The sequence below is a fragment of the Cnephaeus nilssonii genome, assembly GCF_951640355.1.
Source record: "Cnephaeus nilssonii genome assembly, chromosome: 14".
Taxonomy (NCBI): Eukaryota; Metazoa; Chordata; class Mammalia; order Chiroptera; family Vespertilionidae; genus Cnephaeus; species Cnephaeus nilssonii.
In genome coordinates, this window is record NC_137085.1 from 74,319,519 (window position 1) to 74,343,259 (window position 23,741).

Sequence of the window (23,741 nt, forward strand, 5' to 3'; positions counted from 1 at the left end):
TGGTTCCAACTATTGTAAAAAGATGACTGGAACGAAATATAAAATGTATCAAAATAATAAAAGAAGGGCTACAGGTGACATTTCTTTCTAAATCTTTATAATTTTTAAAATCATGGTTGTTATATTTTTGATAGGAAAACAAATTATAAAGGGTTCAAGAATGAGCATGTACTTTAAACTGTAAATTAAAATTTTATTCAAAGCATCTTTTCAAATTACAGCATGTTTATTTCTTATGCTGTTAATTCTGCCAAACTACAACTTAGCCATATGAAGCATAAAACACTTCAAAAATTTGAATGTAAACCACATTTTTAAAACAAAAAGCAGTCCTAACACACCTCAGATTTTAAATGCTAATGTATTTTGTCCAAGTATATAGCTTATATCAAAAAAATCCTTAGCTTTTATGCCCAAGAATCTACTTTTGAAGTATTATATTTTAAATATTTCTATAGTAAATAGTTGTAATAATTTCTGAAACTTTCAATTACACAAATAAAGAATGTTTGTGAATATAACTATTGTAGTTGACAAAAGCTGACCAGAGAAACAAAAACTCTTACCTTTGAAGGCCTTAAATTGTATTATTTTTGAATTGGCAAGTATTTGTATTTTTTAAATTCTTAACATCTTCCTTCTTTATGTAATTTCATCAAATTTTAAATTTCCCAAGACTGATAAGTGTTGCTTTTTATAGTTCATTTAATTCATACTTGAGAGGAAAAATCTAGAGAAAAATGTTGACAGCTAAACCAAGAAAATTCAATGCTAGTCTCTTTTACTGTGCCTATAAGTGCTCCAAGTTAAAATTCTATATATCAGATTACAAGCAAAATTCTTAGACCATTACAAATATAAATTTTCTTATTAAAAAAATCCTTCAAGATCTGTAATTTACTGTACTGAGGATTACATTTGTAAAGTATGTCCTCATCATATACATTATTTGTTATCATCTTTCACACTTTTGCTCCTTTTCAAGGCATTTCATCCCTCCCCTTCCCCACAGCTACATATGTGAAACTGTGACTGCAACACACTGGGATTTGGGGAGAAAGAAGCATATATTTTAGATAATGTTTAAACCCTATCTGTCGGCTACTACTTCAATTCAAAAACGAAGTAAAAGGCGCTGAAGAGCCCAAGTTTCCCTCTATTATTCTGAGGTTTACTCCAATTCAGAAACATAAAAATTTCTGTTGTGCATATTATTTAGTTTCTGCTTAAAACAAAAGCTAAAATGATCGAGGTTTATGCCTACATAAAGGAAGTGAACCGCTCAGCTCTTGATTTTTCTGTTCATGCTTCAGTACATAAAGTGGTGTTTTAAAATGTCATCTATTTGGAAAAATGGTTTAAAACCACCCTATAAGTTAACACACATGCAGTTAAAACTATCCCAGAAGGCTATTTATTTGAGTAGCTAATCTTTTCTGCAGTGTTTAACTGATAGTTGAATTTAGTGAGCACAAAATAGCTTGGCATGTTATTCTGAAAAGCAAGAAGGTGGCTTTATGCACTGAAAATATAAATAGGAGGCTTTCATTTGCTAATAATTCTAAACAAGCAGTACAATTGAAATTTAGTGTTTGCTAACAAAAGATCTAAAACAGTTCACTACAAAACAACCCTGTAGATGTCCCTTTTATTAATAAAAATCCAAGTGCCAAATCTTAGTACAGGGCCCATATTAAAAAAAAAAAAAATTACCAGGTTACCTAGACTTTGCAAGATTAACCACTCAATTTCAGCAAATGAGAAATATGAAATGTGCAAAAGTTCCCAAGTTGAGAGGGATAACAAGTGCTTTTCAAAACTAAACATCATAGTAAGTTGTAAAGCCTCAGAAAGATAGAATAAGACCAATTTTACTCCAATTTTAAAAATTCTGAACTATTATGCATCTTACCAAGATCCTCAAATATCTAATCCGTAACTTAAGACATCTTCTGAAACAGGCAGATTTCCATTTCTCTAGTCTTATTAGTCACACTATTTTGCAATTTAAAAACATCTTACACACCTTACACTTTCTCACTTACTTCAGTGTTGACAGTATTGTTAAATGTACTAGTACACATTGTTAAAAATGTTCTTATAAATAATCTCTCCTAACCTTCTTTGGCTACATGTTCCATTCTGTTTTTGTTATTTTTTTCCCCTAAAAGTGTCTTATTCAGAAAGTGCTTCCTGTGAAAACTGCTTCCAATGAATGCATTAAACTTGCAAAATCTAGCTTCCCACAATACGTAGTTTCCTACCCTGTACTAGAAGTCCCATATTTACAAAATATTTTAAACTTTACAACAATCCATTACCATATAAAAAAAAGTGCAATTCTCTCTCACCCCATATGTTGGGGCAATGACATTCTTCATCAATTTCTACAGAATAGCAGCCTATGGTAAGCAAATAAGGTGCTTAGCTTATGCCCCAGGATCTACTTCTGAAGTATGCTGGGCAGTACTGTGTACGGTGGGAGTCAGTGTGCAGGCTACTGGCGGAGCGGCGCGCCCGTCAGGTTGGCGAGCTCGATGAGAGCCAGGGCTCCGTGCAGGCGCTCGCGCTGCTCCTGCAGCCGCCGCTGGGCCCCCCTCTTCTCGTCGTCCTCCTCGTCCGACTGCAGGTATTCCAGAGGGTCCTGCTGCTCCTGGTCCGCCTTCTGCGGGAGCTTTCCTTTCAAGGTGGGGGTGCGCTGCTCTTTCGTTTCCCAATACCTGCGGGACATGCAACCCCGTGAATCAGAGGGTATGTAGGACAGCCTCAAAGGTTTACTTTGCTTGTTTAAAAAAGGGTTCTTGACCACGGTATTCAATGCGTTTTAGTTCCAAAAGTTACAGAATGATTTCACGTTTATTATACACCTTTCTCGTTACAGAGGAAACAATTCAAGTTCAACAAGTTGAGGGACTTCCTCAGATTTTCAAAAACTGACAGTTCTGGGTCTCATACTCAACTCTCTAATCACGTGTTTTTGCCATTTAACTATGCCTTAAAGATCATATGTAAAATGCACTAAGGTATAGAAACAGAACAAATAAACATTAAAAACCTGCTTATACTATCCACAGAGGGATGGTGACTTCTGAGTTAACTATGAGAAACTTAAAACTTACAAAATATGATTTACAGATTAATATCTGTAACACATAGAACCTATTTAAAAATTTAAGAACACCACCCTTATTCTATGACATGGCCAACTGGTGATTCACAAGAGAAAATGCAAACTTGGTAAATTAAAGAAATAAATGACAGTAACATTACATCCAAAAATGCCCTACAAAGACTTGTATATTAATGTTCATAACAGCCTTATTTGTACCCTGCAATAACCCAATGCCCATCAACAGATGACTGAATAACAAGTTGAAGTGTATCCACACGATGGATTACTACTACTCAGTGATAAAAAAAGAATGAACTATTGACACATGGATGAATCTCAAAATCATTATGCTGAGTGACAGAAGCCAAGCAGGGCGTGCACACTGGATGGCTTCGCTTGTACAAAACACTAGGAAATGCCAACTAGTTCACAGTGACAGGAGTAGGTCAGTGTGTTCAGGCAGAAGTGGGAGGAAGGGGTTATGAAAGGGCTTGAGGAAACTGCTGGGAGTGATGAGTATGTTCACGATCTTGATGGGTGATGATTTCACAGATGCATACATGTGTCTAAATGTGTGAAATTGCACACTTTAAATATGTACAATTCATTATATGTCAATTATACCTCAGTAAACCTGTTTTTAAAATTAGATACAAAAAAAGGACAACTACTAGATGTCAGAAAATCCAGACTACTCAGACTGGAAAAGTTGTGGCAATACTCAAAGAGGTATAAAAAAAGAAATGCAAATAGTTCGGTCTGACTTGAAGGACAACTAGAAAAGGAGAGTGGCAAACGGTAAGTTGAACTGGGTGGGCAGGGACCAGGTCAGGAAGGGCTCTGAAGGCCACAATAGGGTTTAGGCTTCACACTGAGGGTCACACTAGCATTTAGAAAGACCCTGTGGAAGCAGCATGGAGGATGGATTGAGGGGGATGACGCAGCTGAATGTGAGAGTTGTAAGGAAGTAGACTCCATAAGTAGAAGGGAGAGAGGATAAAGACAGGATGACCAACAGGTTTCTGGCTTGGGCCAAATTAGAGATAACGGGGCCGTGGGGGCCAGCCAGGAGGGAGCGGGAGGGAGGAAGTGGTGCCGGGGCAAGACAGACATCAGCCCTGCCCATGTGGAGCTTGCAGGGCAGCAGGGGAGACAGACACTGAGTGAGTGACTCAGTGTACCATGTAGGTCTTGAAAGGGAAATACAGTGTGTTCTAAAAGTATCTATTAAGGGAGTCTAACCTTGTGTTTTGGGGGTTGGTGAGCAGGTGAGGGAAGAACTTCCTGAAGTGAGGTTTAACCTGAGTAAGAAATGAAGAATAAGCCATGTGGCTAAATGGAGAGGGAAGCCAGCATATTTGCAGAGGCAGCAGTGAGCACGAAGGCCCAGAAACCACAGGGAGAGTGGTGCTGAGAAAGCAGGAGCCCGGATGGCAGTGCCAGAGGGAGGTGGAGCTCCGGCAGCACACTCAGGGGCTTAGACTTTATCCCGAGCGCAGAGAAAGCAAGGGAGTGGCACAGTGAGCTGCTGGTGCTTTGTATAAAAGAGATGACTCCTCACATCAAAATATCCTTAGGGATCATTTTTTATACTGTCCCCCCCCCACCTTGTTGCCATTAAAAAAAAAATTAAACTGGGTGATTCTTGGAACATCTCTATATATAGCTCTATCCACATACTATATCTGTATCTATAGATATGGGGAAATATGGATATACCTATATCCCCATAATAATCAGCACAGATCTAATTCTAATATAAGAAAATGAAGAGGGGCTGCACTAAACACAAATGAAATATGTATTAAATATTCTTTTTAAATGAGGGAAAACTCTTGCTTTTAAAATAAATTGTGGTACGGGCACTCAAGACTAATTAATATCATACAGTTTTCTATCACACACAATCCTAATAACACTCCTAACAATTCTGTGGTTTAAGAAAATAAAGCAGCATTTCAAGTTATTTCATAAAATGTGTATAGAAGCAACTTATTTAAAATGAGAGAACTTTGGAAGTCCCCACAGCAGCCCACGCGCGGGGTGGCAGTGGTCCGGGGAGAGCCTTACTTTGCCAACCACTCGGCGGCAGCCTGGTTGTCCACAGCCTGGTGCTTGCTGAGAGCATCCGTGGGCTCCTCCCGCTTCAGCCTGGCGTAAGGGTGCTTGGGACAGTGGCGGTTCGCGTGGGTGAATCTGCTCAGGCAGCCTGCAAAGCACAGAGGGGACACTCATTAGAATCGGGACCTGCGGCAGACATGGCAAACGTTCTCACTGGTAACCAGGAAAGTAACTAAGACAACGAGACTTAGCATTCTGTAACGGGGAGGAGGAATAAAACCCTAAGCACAGTATTTTATCAATGCTCGTGAGGGGGACGGGCGCTGGTCTTTTACCTCTTGGTCACTGCGTTATACATGCATGCAACCCCACTGGGAAGTGACTCATTTGCATGAGTCATAAATATGGTCAAACCCTCTGACCCTGGGATTCTATTCTCAGGATCTCTCATAAGGTAACATCCCAAAAGATGAACAAAGCTTTAACAAAGTTTAAGTGACTTTTAGCTTTGTTGGTAACAAACAATTTTTAAAACAAATTAAATATTCAATATCAAACAATAAGGCAATCAGTGTGTAAGCTGACTCTTGAACAATGTGGGAGTTAGGGCAGAAATCCAGATATAACTAGTATATGCTTCAGCAAATTCACTAGGTGAAAAAGCCTGAAGACATCTATAACTGACAATAATAAAACCATAGAGCTACAAAACAAAACTGCATTGAATTTTAATTATAACTGCATAAAAATGTGCACAAGAAAAACATCTTAAGAAACTGTGATGCCCTAACTGGTTTGGCTCAGTGGATAGAGCGTCAGCCTGCGGACTGAAAGGTCCCAGGTTCGATTCCAGTCAAGGGCATGTACCTTGGTTGCGGGCACATCCCCAGTAGGAGGTGTGCAGGAGGCAGCTGATCGATGTTTCTCTCTCATCGATGTTTCTAACTCTCTATCCCTCTCCCTTCCTCTCTGTAAAAGATCAATAAAATGATTTTTTTTAAAAAGAAAAAATTGTGGACATGTTATTGTTTTAAAAACAAACAAACAAACAAGAAACTGTGATAAGAGATTAAGAAAAATCACTTCAGAAAAGTGACAAGCAACTATTAACAGTGGCATGTTAAGATGGGAGTTTCCCCTTCACTGAAAACACAGACATTATGCTTTCTTGAGTTTAATAGATAAAATGTTTAAAATCAAAGTAAAAGCCTACTCTAAAGGCTGTATTTACTTTCATAGGTTTTTCTACTGCCTACAACTGAATATAGTATTTTTATTTGCCTTTTAAGATTTTCACCTAAAAATAATATTTTAAAAATCAATCTTTCCCCAGAAATTGAACATGGTGTTTTCTAAAATCTTGTTTAAAAAAACCTCTCCTCCCAAAAAATTCAAGCAAAAGATATTTTTTTAACTACTAACTCACTACTAGTTATTACATAAACTTAACTCTTAACATCATACCATTTTCTGAACAAACAAAAGGTTTCTCTCCCGTGTGAAGGCGCTGATGCGTTTTGAGCTGTCCGCTTTGAACAAAGGCTTTGCCACAGTCTGGATAGTCACACAGGTAGGGTCTCTCACCTATGTAGACAGATGTGATACATTATTTCTGAGAAAATAAGGTTAGAAGAAGGGGCAGGGGGTGAGAATCAACCTTTATATAGATCAGGGGTGGGGAACCTTTTTTCTGCCAAGGGCCGTTTGGTTATTTATAATATCATTCACTTAATATAAATTTATGTTGCTATGAAAAAAGCTCCTGGATTTATTGAATTTTGAGTCCTGCCTTCGGTTGCCCTGACAGGGCCAGACCAAATGATTTCTCGGCCTTATACGGCCCGGGGCCAGACGTTCCCCACCCCTGATAAAGGTCATACCGCCAAACAATAAAACACGTCAGCCTCTCCAGAACTGCAAGTGAAAATGCTGGACAGCACTCCATGCTCTGAAGCAGCTGTCCACTGGGAGCAGTGTTTTCCTTAGGCCTTGAGCTTTTAGGTACCCAGGTTCAAATCCTGGAAGTTATCATCTTCAGCTTAGCCCGTATTTTCTCCTCCCCATAAGCCAAATCACCTCCTGCGATTCTTTACAATGTCTCCCACTCCTGCTTCCCCTGCAACTTGCCCTGGTCAACTGGCAGCCCCTCCACCTCAAACTAACCCTGGCTGTCCTCTAGTCACTCCACCTGCACAGTACTTCCAAAATAGCTGGCACAGAACTCTTGCCTTTGTCATAGCAGCTACATCCTAACTCACCCCAAACCCTACTACACTCTTTGGACAAATAAAAATTATCTACTGAGCCCTAGCCAGTTTGGCTCAGTGGATAAAGGGTAGACCTGGGTACTGAGGGGTCCCGGGTTCAATTCTGGTCAAGGGCATGTACCTCGGTTGCAGACTCGTCAGGGCACTTGCGGGGGGCAACCAATCGATGTGTCACTCTCACAGACATGTTTCTCTCTCTGTCTCTCCCCCCTCTACCACTCTCTCTCTAAAAAAAAAAAAGTGTCCTTGGGTGAGGATTAACAAAAAAAAAAAAATTATCTGCTGACTTCTAAATGGTACCCTAAGATGTTCAATGTAGCTACTGGGTTAAGGGGCAGGGCTTATCTTTACTTCATCCCTGAGATTCATTCCAGCCAGGCAGTTCCTCATCTTGTTCTACTCCTTGCAAATCCCATCTTCTCTGCCCAGTCAAACCTTCTCAATCCTGTAGGCTCTCAGTGAAATTCCTCCTACCTCCAAATGGAGCTCTGTATCCTTTCACTCAGCATCCTGTGTTGTTCATGTATCATGGAACTCTCCTCATACAAAGATGCCCCATACCTCATACTCCCTTTAATTCTTATACTCAACACAGTGCTAGGCTGGAGAAAGTGCTCAACAATGTTGCTCAATCATAATTAAATGTATTCTTTCGTGAAAAATTATTCTTTGATCAACAATTATATACTGGTTCTTCCAATACAACTCAAAGACCAGGAACCAGTCCTCCCTAAATTGCTCATTAATGTACTAAATGGTTGTGATAGTTGAACACAAGTTAATAAAACACAGGAGATAGGGGGATTATTTAAAATAGTAAGAGAGAAGCTTTTTACAAAGTATATACTATTAGAGCTTAACTATACCAGTGATGGCGAACCTATGACACGTGTGTCAGCACTGACACGCGTAGCCATTTCTGATGACACGCGGCCGCTGAGGCGGCCGCATGCCAAGGATGAAACATTTGCTGCTCCTGAGGATGAAACATTTGCGAAATAATGTTTTTTTCCTCAAAGTGACACACTACCCGAGTTATGCTCAGTTTTTTGGAGAAGTTTGACACACCAAGCTCAAAAGGTTGCCCATCACTGAACTATACCATGATCTTGGGCTCAATTTCCTGATAGACTGCATAGCAGGCAGACACCTGAAAGTATCAGGTGACTCACAGTGGGTTAGTGATCAGGACTGGGACTCAGAGATCTTTTCATCATGCCACAAGGTCTTGAATCTTATCTACACTGGCAACATGTACTCCACAGCCTGCAAACCAATTACTTGGGGTATTTCAAACTAATTAGATATTTTCCCCAGTTTTTTTGTTTTTTATTTCAAGAAAAACCATTTTAAATACAATAATGTTACATGCAATAAACCATAATATTTCAAGAAAAACTATCTTAAATATGATGTTACATGAAGTAAACACCAATTATTCAAGAAAAATGATCTTACATATATTACATGCAATAAACATTAATATTTCAAGAAAAGGGTTTTAAGTATAATAATATTACCAAAACTGTACTAACATATTATGATATCACAAAAGTTGTAGGAAATATTAAAAATCTGCAAATAATAAGATTTCTTCTATTATATTCCTAGAATATTTCTCCCCCTCTGGCTCTATTTTTGTTCATCAGTTCTTGTTCCTTATATTCCACAAATGAGTGAGATCATATGATATTTATCTTTCTCTGACAGGCTTCTTTTGCTTAGCATGATGCTTTTAAAGGCTATTTTGTCAGATGAGTATTGCTACTCCAGCTTTTCTTTTTCTTTTCCATTTGCACAGAAAATTTTTTTTCCATCCTTTCACTTTCATCCTGTGTGTGTCTTTTGTTTTGAGGTGGGTTTTGAGGTATAAACAGCATATAGTTGGGTTATGTTTTTGTATCCATTCAGCTACCCTACACCTTTTGATTGGAGCATTTAATCCATTTACATTTAGGGTTATTATTGAGAGGTACTTATTTACACTGAGTGGCCAGATTATTATGATCTCTGAACGCATAATAATCTGGCCACTCAGTGTATATCCTATATAATAAAAGGCTAATATGCAAATTGTCCCCTCGAACAGGAGTTCAACCAGCAGGCAGGCCAGCCAACCGCCCATGCCCCTCCCCCTGGCCAGGCTGGCCAGACCCCACCCATGCACGAGTTCATGCACCGGGCCTCTAATACACACACACACACACACACACACACACACACACTGAGTGGCCAGATTATTATGACCACCCCATCAGTATTTTGTTGGGCCACCTTTTGCCTTCAATACTGCGGCGATTCTCCTTGGCATTGACTCCACGAGATGTTGAAAGGTGATGTGAGGAATCTGACACCATGCCTGATGAATAGCACTGTCCAGTTCTGTGAGATTTGATGGTGTGGAACCAGCTGCCTGATGGCTCTTTTTAACTTCGTCCCACAAATGCTCAATTGGATTGAGATCTGGTGATTGTGGGGGCCACCTAAGGTAAAGTCTCCCTCATGTTCTTGAAACCACTCCTGCACAATACGAGCACCGTGGCATGGCGCATTGTCTTGTTGGAAGAAGCCATCTCCATTGGGATACGCCATCAACATGATAGGATGAACTTGATCAGCAATGATACTTAGGTATGTTGTGCTATTCGTTGTTCCACATGAATTAAAGGGCCCAAATCATGCCAGGAAAACATGCCCCAAACCATAACACTGCCCCCACCAGCTTGAAGGGTTGTACTCATGCATGTGGGGTGCATGCTTTCATGCTGTTTCCGCAAAATTCTCACCCTGCCATCTTCATGATGCAACTGGAAATGTGATTCATCGGACCACATGACTTTTTTCCAATGCTCGACTGTCCAATCCTTGTGTTCCTGTGCGAATTGGAGACGTTTTATCTTGGTAACTGCAGACAGCAAAGGTGTTCGAACAGGCCTTCAGCTTCCATATCCTATACGATGCAGTGTACGGCTAATTTGCCTACAAACATCAGGTGGTCATAACCATCTGGCCACTATATATATATACTGAGTGTTGGAAGAAGCCATCTCCATTGGGATACGCCATATGAGATTGAGAGGTATCGAGTTTTCGGTTGATTATTCCTCTCATACACACACACACACACACACACACACACACACACACACACACACAGAGTGGCCAGATTATTATGCGTTCAGAGATCATAATAATCTGGCCACTCAGTGTATAGCCATTTTAATTCTGTATGACTAGGTTTCTCTCTCTGTTTCTTCTTCTCAGCAATCCCTTAAGTATTTCTTGTAATGCTGGCTTCGTGATGATGAACTCCTTTAGCCTTTTTTTGTTTGGGAAGCTCTTTATTTGGCCATCTATTTTTAATGATAGCCTTGCTGGATATAGTAATCTTGATCTCAGATCCTTGCTTTCCATTACCTTGAGTACTTCATGCCATTCCCTTCTGGCCTGTAGAGTTTCTGAGGAGAAATCAGGTGTCAGCCTTATGGCAACTCCTTTGTAGGTAACAGTTTTCTTTTCTCTTGCTGCCTTTAATATTCTCTTTGTCTTTAATTTTTGGCATTTTAATTGTGATATGTCTGGGTGTGGGTCTGTTTGGGTTCTTCTTGTTTGGGGTTCTCTGTGCCTCCTGAAGTTGTATGACTTTTTCCTCTACCAGGTTAGGGAAGTTTTCTACCATTATTTCTTCAAACACCTTCTCTATTCCTTTCTCCCTTTCTGCCTCTTCTGGTACATCTACTATTCTAATATTGTTAGGTTTCACATTGTCTCACAGCTCCCTTAAGCTGTCCTCCTGTTTTTTAATTGTTTTTTCTTTTTGGTTCTCTAATTGAGTGATATTTTCAACTCTGTCTTCTAACTCACTGATTCAATACTCCGCTTCCCCTAATCTGCTGTGTATTCCTTCCAATGTGTTCTTTATTTGTGTTACATCATTCTTTATGTCAGACTGTTCTTTTTTCATAGTTACTATATCTTCATACTGAGTATTTTTAACATCATTACTTTGAACTCTGTTTCAGATAAATTTCTTATCTCTGCTTCATTTATCTCTTCTTCTGGAGAATTTGATAGCTCTTTCATTTGGGGGTTGTTTCTTTGTTTCTTCATTTTGTCTGTTTGGGTTTGTGACTATGTATTAGGTAGATCCTCGATACCTCCCAATCTCTAGTGCAGGACAGTGTTAAAGGCTGTTTCTGACTAATTGGATCAGGCAAAGACTCAAAGCTTCCAGAGACCATCTCTGTCTATAGACTAATGGGATTCTGACTTGAATTGCCCCCAGGCAACCGTCCTCAGGTGTGGCGAGAGTTTTTTTCAACAGGGTGAGGCTAATTGTTACTTATAATCTCTTAAGTGGCCTCAGGGCAAGGGGTTTTCCAATAGGGTGTGTCTCCCCAGGCGAGGCATATGTCTATGTGGGAAAGATGTCCTCCACTGTGTAAGGGAATGACTCAGCCCAGGAAACTTGGGGTGTCTGCCTTCTGAGCTCTATCCCCTGAGTCCCCAGGCCTGGGTTCTGCTCTCACAGCTGCAGTCCACTTCACCCTCCCTCTGCCAGAGCACAAGGTGGGTAGCTCCACAGGGAATTTTTGTGTGCTGGCCCTTTAAGAGGGTGCCCAAACTTTCAGCTGCCACTTCCTGGCAGATAGCACCCCACTGCTTTTCACAGCCAGTTGTTATGTGAGTACCCTCCTCAGTTTGGTGCTCTCTGCTGGTGAGCCCAGCTTCAGGATTAGATCCCAGAGTTGTCAGTGGCTCCCCGCCACAGCTGAGATATTTCTCCGGGACTTCAGTTGCCATATTTGGGGGCCAGCCCTTTCACCCCTTCACCTCTTCTACCAGTCTCTATTCGGTCTCCACCTTCGATCCTTGGGTATCAGGGTTCTCTCCTGTGAGTTTTCCATTGATTATTCCGGAAGCCTTTCCGTATTTCAGTTGTAATTCCAGCTTGTTCCTAGGAGTATGTCCGTGCAGCATCCTCCTACTCTGCCGCCATTTTTCAGATTTTTTAAAAATACAAAGATTCTGCCCTGGCCAGTGCAGAATTTTGTCATAGCAACTACCTTCTGGGGGCTCAGTTGGTTGCAGTATTGTCCCATACACCAAAAGGTTGGGAGTCAGGGCACATACCTAAGTTTTGGGTTCAGTCACCAGTGGGGCGGATATGGGAGGCAACAGATCAATGTTTCTCTCTCACATCAATATTTCTCTCTCTTCTCTCACACTTCTCTCCCCCGCCCCTTTCTTTCCCTCTAAAAAAAAAAAATCAATGAAAACATATCTTCAGGTGAAAATTTAAAAAGAAATTCTCAAAATCAGATATTCACTTGTTTTGCTGAATGGTTCACAGTCAAAACTTCTTGGGACACCATAGTTCATAATTCAAAATTTAAATTGTACCCTTTTTCAGGAATTTAGCTAAGGATTTAGCTGTATTCTAGTATAACATTAAAATACGTCTTTTCAAAAACTAAAAAAGAAGTAGGTGATGACCATAAAAACAGTGGGGAAAATAGGGGACTAAGAGTTAAAAAACCAAATGCCAGACCAGTAGTGCCCAACACAAATCAAGTATAAACTACTTTGAGTAGCCACATTAAAAAGGAAAGAAAAACAGGAGAAATTAATTTTGATAGTATATTTTATTTAACCCACCATATGTAACATATTATCATTTCAGTATGTAATCAGTATCAGAAATTATTAAAGACATCATTTACTCTCTTTTTTTCATTCAAGTGTACTTCACACACACTGCCCATCTCAGTTTAGACGAGGCACATGTACTACTCCAGGGGCCAGCAGAACTCCAGACTGCAGGAAAGGAGAGGTGTAAGCAGTGGTATTTGCCGTTTGGTACCTCAGTCTCCTCAACTGTGAACTATTAGATACCATGACTAGAACCATAAGGCTCCTTCTGAGGCCTCCTTTCTCTGTGGAAAGAGCAAGGATGCTATATTTTTTGCTCTCTTTCTATATGGTATTTTAAATGCAAGTATCATTTCTCTACACAAATAGCGATGTGTGTTAAGTCTTGAAATAGCTGCCTATAATACATTAATTCTGAAAAGTTATGCTTCACCTTGGATTTAACCTTTTGCACTCGGATGTCGAGTGTGACTCGACACGGTTAGCATCGGTAGCAGGAATCGAGAAAAAGCAAGCGAGTGCAAAGGGTTAATGGCTAGGTCAAACACTTGCATGGCACACTGAGGGCTCTGGAAATTTTATTAAAAATTTGACAATTACTATTTTAGTATATGGCCTACAAGTCAGTTTAAACAATTATTCAGACAGGGGCCTATCAAGTACAACTCAGATAGGTAGAAGGATAACACTAAATGTAGTAATAACATCCCTCTGACTACTAGATTAATTGCCCTATAACTTTAGAAGTCACCTGGTTCAGAAAGCCATCACTTTCCACCAAAAAATAAACTGACTACCTGTAACAGTGAAATGCTTCCTTTCTCTTTTGGCCTTCAGCTAACTGCTCCTGCTATAGATATGATAATTAACTAGAGGAATTCTGCTTGTGGTTTTGGGGTTTTTTTAATTTTTATTTATTGATTTGTGAGAAAGAGAAACATTGATTTGTTGCTCCACTTATTTATGCATTCATTGGTTGATTCTTGTATGTGCCCTGACGGGCAACCAAACCCACAACCTTGGCATAGCGGGGACTATGCTCTAACCAACTGAGCTAGAGTTTTTGCAAGAGCAGCCCCTTGCCACAGAGGGTGCTACCCCACACCCCCAAGAGGTAGGAAATATGTACAATTCACAGGAGCCTCCACAACTGGACTCAGATCTCAGATCAGTGGGGTCGTGGAGGGGTGGGTGTCAATGGACCAGGACCAACTGGGAACAAAGGGATTGGGAAATTTTACTGTTCCTTGGATCCCTTTCAACACCTACCTGCCTACACCCACCCTTGTCTTGCCCCTCCTCCCTTCCCTTAACAATAAAAGATGCCTGAATTCCAGATTCTTCTTAAAATGTATAATTAGTTCATCTTCTCAAGCCAGGCTTTCTCGTTCAATAAACCTTTCCTTACTTCAAAACTCTGATCCATTGAATATTGGCCTTTCTTTTGAAGTATCAGGCCCACACACCTTGGACCTGTAATATACACAGTGCCTGTTCAAAAAAAAACTACAATGAGAAAATATAAGGCAACTAAAAAAATTAATTTATAAGCCCAAACATCAAATCAGCTTTCAGTTGGGTATTATTTTTGACATTCTCTAAAATTTGCTCAACCTACCTGTATGAGTCCTTTTGTGAGCCTGGAGCGATTTCTCCCGTGGAAACACCCTATTACAGATGTTACAACGAATTCTGCTGGACGAATGCTCTCCTTCATTTATTAAATCCCGGACAGTATCTGCTCTGGGTCTTCCACGCCGGATTCCATCCTGTAAACAATTTGTATAAACATTATTATATTTCTTGGACTCCACTCATTATAGCAAAATATCATAATAAATTATTTTTTAAACTCCTTCAAGAGTGACATCACCAAAAATGGTAGAGTAGATAGTTTCAAGGACCCATCCCTCTCCATATCACTGAAAAATCGAGCTGTCACAATCAGCTGCACAACTCCAGGAAATCACAGCCACTCAGCGAATACTGAGTCAAGAAAAAGGCAACTTGAAATAGTAGGAAAGCTTTATAGCATTTTGTACTTGCCCTTGCCCCCTCTCCTTACTACACAGTGGTCTTGAAGACAGCAGCCTTCATTCTCTAGCATGGGAACCTAGTCCCTGGCTCCAGAGAGAGCAGAGCAGACATTATTATGAGAGAATTGTGTCTGTTTGACCTGAAGGACTGAGGCAAGGTGTCTTTGTTCTAACTTAGAACTCTCCGGGGGGGGGGGGGGGGGGGGGGGGGGGGGGGGGGTGGGGGGGGGGGGGGGGGGTGTAACAGTGCTATTCAAAACCTCTGTGAGACAAATGACAACTGTGCTGCCACCTGGGGCAAAAGAATTCAACTGAGGCAAACAAATATGCCAAAAGCCTGGGAGGAAACACTGGGGAGAGAGTGTCTTTGGGAAATTAGGGCATTGGAAAGTGCCCTTGAGTCCTAAAGATCGGAATTTAGAAAGCCCAGGGTGGGAAGCATGCCCAGAATTAGAAAGCCACACACTTGCCCAAGGGTGGGAAGCATGCCTAAAAAGGCACGAAGCTTGCACCTTTGGCTGATGTTAGGCTCAACACAAGCAGGAAATGAAGACTAAGGCAGAGCTGTAAACAGTGTGGCTCAGCTTTGAAAAAGAGCTGGCACAGAGCCATTCTGCAACAATTACAAGTTTTTTCCTTTTCTTTTTGGCTCCAGGCATTTAAGATCTCTCTCAAAAGATGAGCTGATCACAAGCTAAAGAAACAGACTTTAGAGAACAAACATAACAAAATAGTTTTAAAAAACAGTCCAGAAAACTTGCCAGACAACTAGAATCCACAGCAAACAACAAAAACAATTCTGAGAGAGAATAATCTGATTTTCAGAGTTACCAAACAGAAAGTGGAATGGTGGTTGCCAGGGGTTGTGGGCAGGGAGAAGAGTTCAGTGGGCATAATGTTGCAGTTTTACAAGATAAATGAAGTTTTAGAGATCTACTGCACAACAATATATATATAGTTAACACTGAAAAATGGTTAGATGATACATTTTATGTTGTATTTTTTGCCACAATTTAAAAAAAGGAATGTGCAAAGGCACAGTGGCAGGTTATATTATTATAAAAATATTCACTGCCCTCTCTCACTGTGAGCCCCAATAAGGCCTATCTGGCCATATAACTCGCTTTGGCCAATAACATGCAAGTGCAAATTACTTGTGTAGATTCTGAGCACAAGCTCCAAAAAGCCACTACATGGTTCTTAAGTTTCCGTTTATAATGAAACTCAGAATTGGCAAGGTCCTAATTGGAACTTGACTTACTTATGTTTAAGTCCAAATTAGCCAATCAATTTGACAATTATTGATGGTTATCAAATATTTTCATCTTCACCTTCTTTACTCCTTGGCTATAATCCTCACTAGCTACATGCAGCATTAGTCTTTCTTGGTAAAATTGTTCATCCAGAATCAGCAAAGGGAGACCGGAATAAAATTAGAGAATCCGTTGCCATCACTTATTGAGCCACAACAATTGTAAGATTGTTGCTGGTTATAGTCAAATCATGAATAATTGTTTTAAATATTGCTTTTAAAATGCTAAACAAATAAATATAACATATGATGCATAAAAATAGGTGATTCTGTTAAGAAATGGAACATGAAATCAGTTTAATTAAAAACCTTAGTGATACAACTCCTCTGCTTGAAAAAATCCTTTTCCCAATATATTTATTGAGAGAGAAAGGGGAGTAGAGAGGGGGAGGGAGAGAAACTTCAATTTGTTGTTCCACTTATGTATGCATTCATTGGTTGATTCTTATATTGCACCAACTAGGGATTGAGCCCACAACCTTGGTGAATTGGAAGATGCTCTAACCAATTAAGCTATCCAGCCAGGGTCCCTGATATTGTTTAAATACCAAAAAAAAATATATTGTTGATTATTACAATTATTTTATTTTAGGAAATAAAAAAAATGTGTTTACTGAGGGCAAGAGGATGCAAGCAATATAAAAATCAAAAGCTTCTCTAGCTTTAAGTAGCTTTTCTTTCTCTTGTCAAATGGGGTGGGATTTCATTTGTACACTAGAGGCCTGGTGCATGGATTCGTATACTGGTGGGATCCCTCGGCCTGGCCTGCACCCTCTCACAATCCAGGACTCCTCGGGGGATGTCAGATTGCCAGTTTCAGCCCTATCCCCGCAGGCCAGGCCAAGGGACCCCACTGGTACACAAATGCATGCACCGGGCCTCTAGTATGCATATAAGATCTTTGGTTAATCTCTTCCCGCCCTCCCCCCTTCCCTCTGAGATTCATCAGTCTGTTCCATGTTTCCATGCCTGTGCGTTGAGTGTCTGCTCCTGGTGGTCAGTGCACAGCATAGCTACTGGTCGAACAGTCGAATGGTAGGATACTTAGCATATTAGCCTTTTATATATATTAGTATAGATTTCCTAAGGATCCCAATCTGCTCATCAAAGCCTTATACAAGGGGAAGCTGTGGGGCAGAGATTCCTGAAGCAACCCATTGGGAGAACTCTTATCAGGGCGGAGAACTGCTCAATGCTGCCTGCCTCTTTCCCTTCTGCTTCACGTGTACTACAGACAGTCATCAACGATGGTGAGCCAAGCAGTTAGGCGAAGAGAAGCTCTGGAAGCCCACTCTGCCGTCTCGGCACTGGTCCATGTCCTTCATTAGTCTGTCCACAGCCTCATGGACTTGGTGATTTTCCAAAAATCCAGGGAACTCCTTTCTCACGAGTACTCTCTGATCCTTATTTGTTAAAGAGCCTTTATCCCCAGCAAATTTGTGAAAGGTAAACATCATGGTTCCCATGGAGTGTTCTATTTGAAATGGCATTTTGGTAAGGTCCTGGCCAAAGGCACAGCAGGACCTCTGGGCTGGCTGGATGTGCGGCCGGCTATTACAATTTCAAATAGCTGATCAGTTCATTAATATAAAACATTTTAAGATTGCCCATTTCTATTTTCAATGTTTCTGGTAAAAATAAATAAATAAGCAAACATGTTTAGTAAGGAGGGAGATATACTTTAAAAAGGTAATCATTTGGCTGCTTTTCAGCAACTCTTTAAGACCTTGTTTCAGCTACAAACCACACATTTATATTTCCCAGATGAGAAATAGATAGCTAGAAAACACAACATCTTAGCCATATACAAGGCTCCACTAAGTGCATTCTTTGGACTAAGAAAATTAGGCCAGGCAAGTAAGTAATGATCTAATGCCCTAAAATCAGTAACTAAAGGGCACGTTGTAACCAGACATATAAAAATAAGCAGTGCTACTTAAAAAGAACCTTTCATTTTGACCTTAGCAATAACAAAACGTTTCCAGGTGCATTTTGACAATAATGGTCTCATCAGCAACCAAATATACCCGTAGCCTAAGAGAGAAATCTTGTAGAGACTGCTGGATTTGCAAGGAAAGGTTAACAAATTCTAAGACACCCCATTGCTATTATGTAGCAAGTGCAGCAAAAGAAGCTACTAGAAAGAAGCAAGATGATTAAATTGCCAAGAATGTTTCATACTTCGGTAAATTTTTTAAATAGAATCTCAATACCTCCAGAGGTAGATTAGTAACTTTTGAGTGTTTTTTAAACTATTTCATGATAAATATTTGAGTTCTCAATGTCAATAACTAACTTTAAAATTATTTAATAAAATTTGGGTTATTTCTCAACCCACTTAGCATAATGTACACATTTACTTAGGCTTTAGAAAAAGTTATATTAAGTTATATTAAGGCCTAGCTGGTTTGGCTCAGTGGATAGAGCGTCAGCCTGAGTACTGAAGGGTCCCACGTTCAATTCTGATTAAGGGCACATGCCCCGGTTGCAGGCTCTGTCCCCAGTGGGGGGCATGCAGGAGGCAGCTGATCAACATCATTGATGTTTTTATCTCTCTCTCCCTCTCCCTTCCTATCTGAAATCAATAAAAACATTTTTTTAAAAATAAAGTTGTATTAAAACTTGGTATTCATGTAATTACTAAAAAACTAAAAGTCTTTGACACATTTTTACACAAAGTAAAATTCAAATCAAGTACTCAAATAACCTAGAAGGAGAAGGAAAATCAGCCGCAGAGAGAGGCATATGTACATTGACGAGAAAATGTAATTTATCATATTTCCCCTTTCGAAATCAGATTTAGATACTAATTTCCTATGACTCCCACACGTGCATCCTAACCCTATCCCCCACTGTGACCTATCTGCAAAATTTCCCAAGTCTTACTTTGAATGCATCTATTATATTGTCTGTACCCTCATAAAGCATCTCCATGAAGTATAGACAGGTATCAATAGTGTGTGTTAAGTCTCCTTGCATTAGCTTATTAAAAATATAATAAACCCTTAATGTCAATTCATACATGTTATACATGGGAGCAATATCATGTAGGGATTAAGAGCAAGGGATCTGGAAGGCCCCAATCAGTTCTGCCACTTACTATATGATATTAACTTAATCCTAATCTTGGGGACTCTTTTCTGTAATTCCTCCTTCATCAGGTAAACAAGGTAAATTGGGAAAGGAATTCAAAACATTCAACACAGAGCCTAGCTACTATGTTATGTTTAATACGGTAGTGATTGCTCTGTACTAATCAGCTACCAGACGGTTCAAGAGTTCAGGTGACGATAGAAAGGGGAAGCAGGGTAGGCAGCTGACAGGTGCTGAAGGGTGAATGGTTTCTGAGGCCAAGCACAGAGAAGCCAGTGGAGAAGCAACCTCATTAATGCAGTTGGGTAGAGGGTACAAGGGCACAAGGTGGGGAGGCTTGGAGTACCTTATGACAAAGGGAAATCAGACCTGCCCTTTCCTCCCAAAATTCTATAGAAGATAATGCTAATATGTAATTATACCCACAAAAGTCTAAAAAATCTTGTGTTTAGGGGCCAAAATTAGTGGCTAGACGATGGATGTTCTCCCCACAGGCAGGGGAGGCAGTTTTGGATAGGAGCAGACAGACCAGTAGAAGCTGACACCAGGTGTGCAGGACTCAGGCACCTCCCTTGGGAGTAGCAGCAACACACAACCAATGAGCACAAATGTTGTTCTCAAAGCCACAGCTGTTGCTGCCTCTAACCCACACTGAGAAGGAGGTAGAGGGGAGTGTGCTACTAGCACCAGCTTTACTGCAAACTTGTCTCCCATCTTCCCAAAAAGTAAGCAGACTCAATCAGTATGATTCACGTGGAGATTAAGAACTGCAAGTACTTTCAGGAAGGAAAACAAAGGGGATTGGGCCACCCTGTTTTTTAGAGGATACGATCACAAATCATACTAGGTAACTTCCTTAAATAAAGGCATAATCCAGCCTCCCCCACCCTGCCCCAACTACCCCAACCCTGCAAGGTGAGGAAGCTTAAATGAGTGAAATTTTGGAGTTGTATTTGGATTGTTCATTGATGAAAGGACAAGTTAGAATCAATTTATCTAATAATTTATCAAACAGTTACAATATGAAAGATTGAGAAAATATAAATATAAAACAGCCTTTTCACTTTTACATGTTCTTCATAACTTCCAGTATATTTTAGCTCTGAAAAGAGGTGGACAAAGTGGAAATAAAATCCAAACCTGTGTGAGCAACTTTTATAAAAGGTTTGTGTAAAAATAAGTCTGTTTTAGGCCAAAAGAAACATATATACAGATTTCATTTGTCTATGATAACATTAATCTTCTTGGGTAATCCCAAATTAGATTCAGTTATAATTAATGAAATAATTCCAAAACCTTCCACAAGTATTTGCCTTTATGTTGCTCAACATATAACCTAACATGTTTTTAAAAAGGTCTAAACACCAGAAAACACACACACACACACACACACACACACACACACACACACATCTAGGATACCTATCCATCTTACTAAGGGCTACCTAGAAATAGCCAACAGTGATTGGTTCCTTCGAAAACTCACTCAACACTATTGTGAACATTTTTACTGCTTGTTCAAACTTTTACTGAAGTGCAGCTTCAAGAGTTGAAGTGTGTCAAAGCTCATAGTTTTGTAACTTTATAGCTCTTTAATAACAATGACATTAGAAACACAAAGTGTATCAATTTCCTCGGGGCTCAAACAACACGGAGTTTCAACATCTTTGCTACACTGAATGTAAAATGATCAAACTTGTTTCAATTTATAAATACAGTATTTGCCAATACAGATGTACTTATCCACTAGATGATTTGTTTTATCTTTGGCAAGCTGCTTATCTTATGTAGCCAGTTAACACACAGAATCTGAATAGTAACTTGGAGTAGCACCACTCATTCATTACATAACTACTTACAGAGCACCTTTACTCAACATTTACAGTGTGTAAGGTACTCAAGTCGAAGAGTCTACCAGAGAGAAAGGATCCGGCCCTCCTGGAGTTTACAGTCTACAGAGCTAAGTACATGTATGCAGAGAGGCAGCCCGAACACACGCTTCAGGACTAGGAGCCACAGAAACTCAACCCCAGGCCCAGCTCTCCCACTACCTAGCTGAGTGACCGTGGGGAGGTCCCTTCACCAGGCTCTAAGCCTCAACTGCCTAACCCGTACGATGTACGTTTGAACCAGGCAGTCACCCTTCCCGGCTCTAAACAGTCTCGGAGTCGATCAATTCGAGGTCAGCGACAACAGCGCCGCCCGCCACGGTGCCTCAGCACCTAGCAAAGCAGGTCGCTGGACGCACGGAAGACGGCGAGGGCCCGAGTTCCGTGGCCGAAGATTCCCCGACGTCCCTTCTCACTCGTCGGCTGCCTCCGCGAGGCACCTCTGGCGGGGCCGGGCCGGGTATCTACGGTGATGGAGCAGAAACTGCGCAGCCCGCTTCCTTCCCGCACCCCGAGGAGCTCCAGGGGCAGCTGCTTCCCTCCCTCTCAGGCCAGCGGACTCTGCGGGCGGCCTCCGCGACCCGGGCTGCGCGCCGGTCCCCGGCACCTGCTGGGGCCGCCCGGGCCGCCCGGCCTCGCCCGCGCGTCTGCGCCGCCGCCCCGCCACCCCCCGCGGGGGCCCGTTTTTTGGCGCGCGGCAGTGACGTCAGCGTCCTGTCACCCGCCCCCGCCCCCGCCGCGGCCCCTGCAGCTTCGCGTTTTAAACTCGGCCCCGCCCCACCCGCCGCGTCCGCGGGCGCTGCCAGCTCCCGGCCGCGCCGTTAACCGCCCCGCGGCCCCGCGCCCCGCCCCGCCCCGCTCACCTTGAGGTGGCCGCTGTCCGGGCTGCTCGCTTCCTCCTCTTCCTCGCCCCCCGAGGCGGCGGGATGGGGCGCGCCCCGGCCGCGGAGCCCCGGGCGCTGGGCGGCGGCGGCGGGCTGGGCGGCCGAGGCGGCGCCCCCCGCGGCCCCCGGGCTGAGCGTCACGTTGTGCGCGTTCTCGCCCCAGCGCCACGGGTACACCATGAAGTCGCTGAAGCCGGGGCTGGTGGGGATGAGCGGCGGCGGCGGCTCCGGCTCCCCTCCGCCGCCGCACGTGGCCTTGATCGGGGTCGTCCTGATGACCGACACCAGCACCCGCTTCGGGGAGTCGTGGCAGAAGATGACGGGCGGCGGCGGCGGCGGCGGGTGGTCCGCCATCGGCACTTCCACACCCCGGATCATCGCCCTTCCCCGATACGCAGCTCCACCGGCCGCCGGCCGCACTCCCTGAGCCCGGGCTGGCCCTTCGCTCCCGTTGCCCGCGCTGCTCCGAGTCGCTGGCTCTCAGTCCCGCGGGCTCATGGCCGCGGACGTTTCCCGGAATCCTCCTGTGCGGCGGCCAGCGATGGAGCGGGGCAGCTCGGCGGGCACCGGGGTCAGGGCCGGACCCCAGCCCCGGGGCAAGCCCGCCCTTCTCTCTTGACTCGCAGGCCGCAGAGGCGGGAAGCAGCGGGCGGCCCGGCTTGCGGGGACAGGAAAGCAAAACTCACGCCGCCGAACCCCCAAAATAACAACCTGCTGCTGCGGTCCCCACTCGGACTTTTCCCGCGTTACATTTCGCGCCTGGGCGGAACCAATCACAGCGAGGCGCCTGCCCACTGGCCGCAGCGCGGAGTGACAGATCACGCGAGCCAATGGCCGGGCCTGCATTTCTTTCCAGCAGAGCGGGGCGGGGCCGGGGCCGCGCGCGGGTTCTTCCTGACCAGCCATTGGCCGCCGCTCCAGTGTTTTTTCTGGCCTGGAGGCCAACTGCGTTCGAAACTCCCGGGGAGCGTGCGACGTCAGCGCTCGCCCCGACACCCCGCCGGGAGCCCCGCCTCCGCCGGGCCGGAGAGGATCGTAGGGGCGGAGGCGCGCGGGGGCAGGGACGGACAGGGGCGGTGGCAAGAGAGTTGCTGATTGGACAAGCGTTTGGCGAGAGGCGGGTCCGGGGCGGTGGTTGGCCGGTGACCCGCCTGTGGCTGTTGGGCTGTGGTTCCCGCGCGCCCGGAGTTTAAAGGTCTGGGGCCCCGGGGCCGGCCCGTCCTCCGGGCGCTCGGCTCCCGCCACTGGCTCTGCGGGTCCGGAGGCCTCCCACTACACAAGTTGTCACCGCACGCCCAGAGGTGCTCCGTCTCTTCATCGGTTTCCGTCTGCCCAGCTGTTGAACTGGCTGTGAACTGACCCTGTCCTCGCCCCTCGACTCCCCCCAGGCTTAGGTGGGCATCAGTCCGGACCTTGTGAGCCGGGGCCTTGGTTT

The 23,741-nt window shown here is 42.9% G+C and overlaps 1 protein-coding gene and 1 pseudogene across 2 annotated transcripts; both read right to left on the bottom strand.

Annotated features, from left to right (window-relative positions):
• Positions 1-119: 119 nt before the first annotated feature.
• On the bottom strand, positions 120-23,129 carry ZNF367 (zinc finger protein 367). The gene is made up of 5 exons (XM_079790934.1): positions 22,286-23,129; positions 14,711-14,861; positions 6,638-6,757; positions 5,183-5,321; positions 120-2,720 (listed from the first exon to the last, which is right to left on the bottom strand). Exons 1-5 carry the CDS (start codon positions 22,682-22,684, stop codon positions 2,498-2,500), a joined length of 1,032 nt encoding a protein of 343 aa, XP_079647060.1. The 5' UTR covers positions 22,685-23,129; the 3' UTR covers positions 120-2,497.
• On the bottom strand, positions 17,613-22,068 carry LOC307111098 (protein S100-A10-like; annotated as a pseudogene). Its single transcript has one exon. The product of its transcript is annotated as a protein S100-A10-like (transcript).
• Positions 23,130-23,741: the final 612 nt, after the last annotated feature.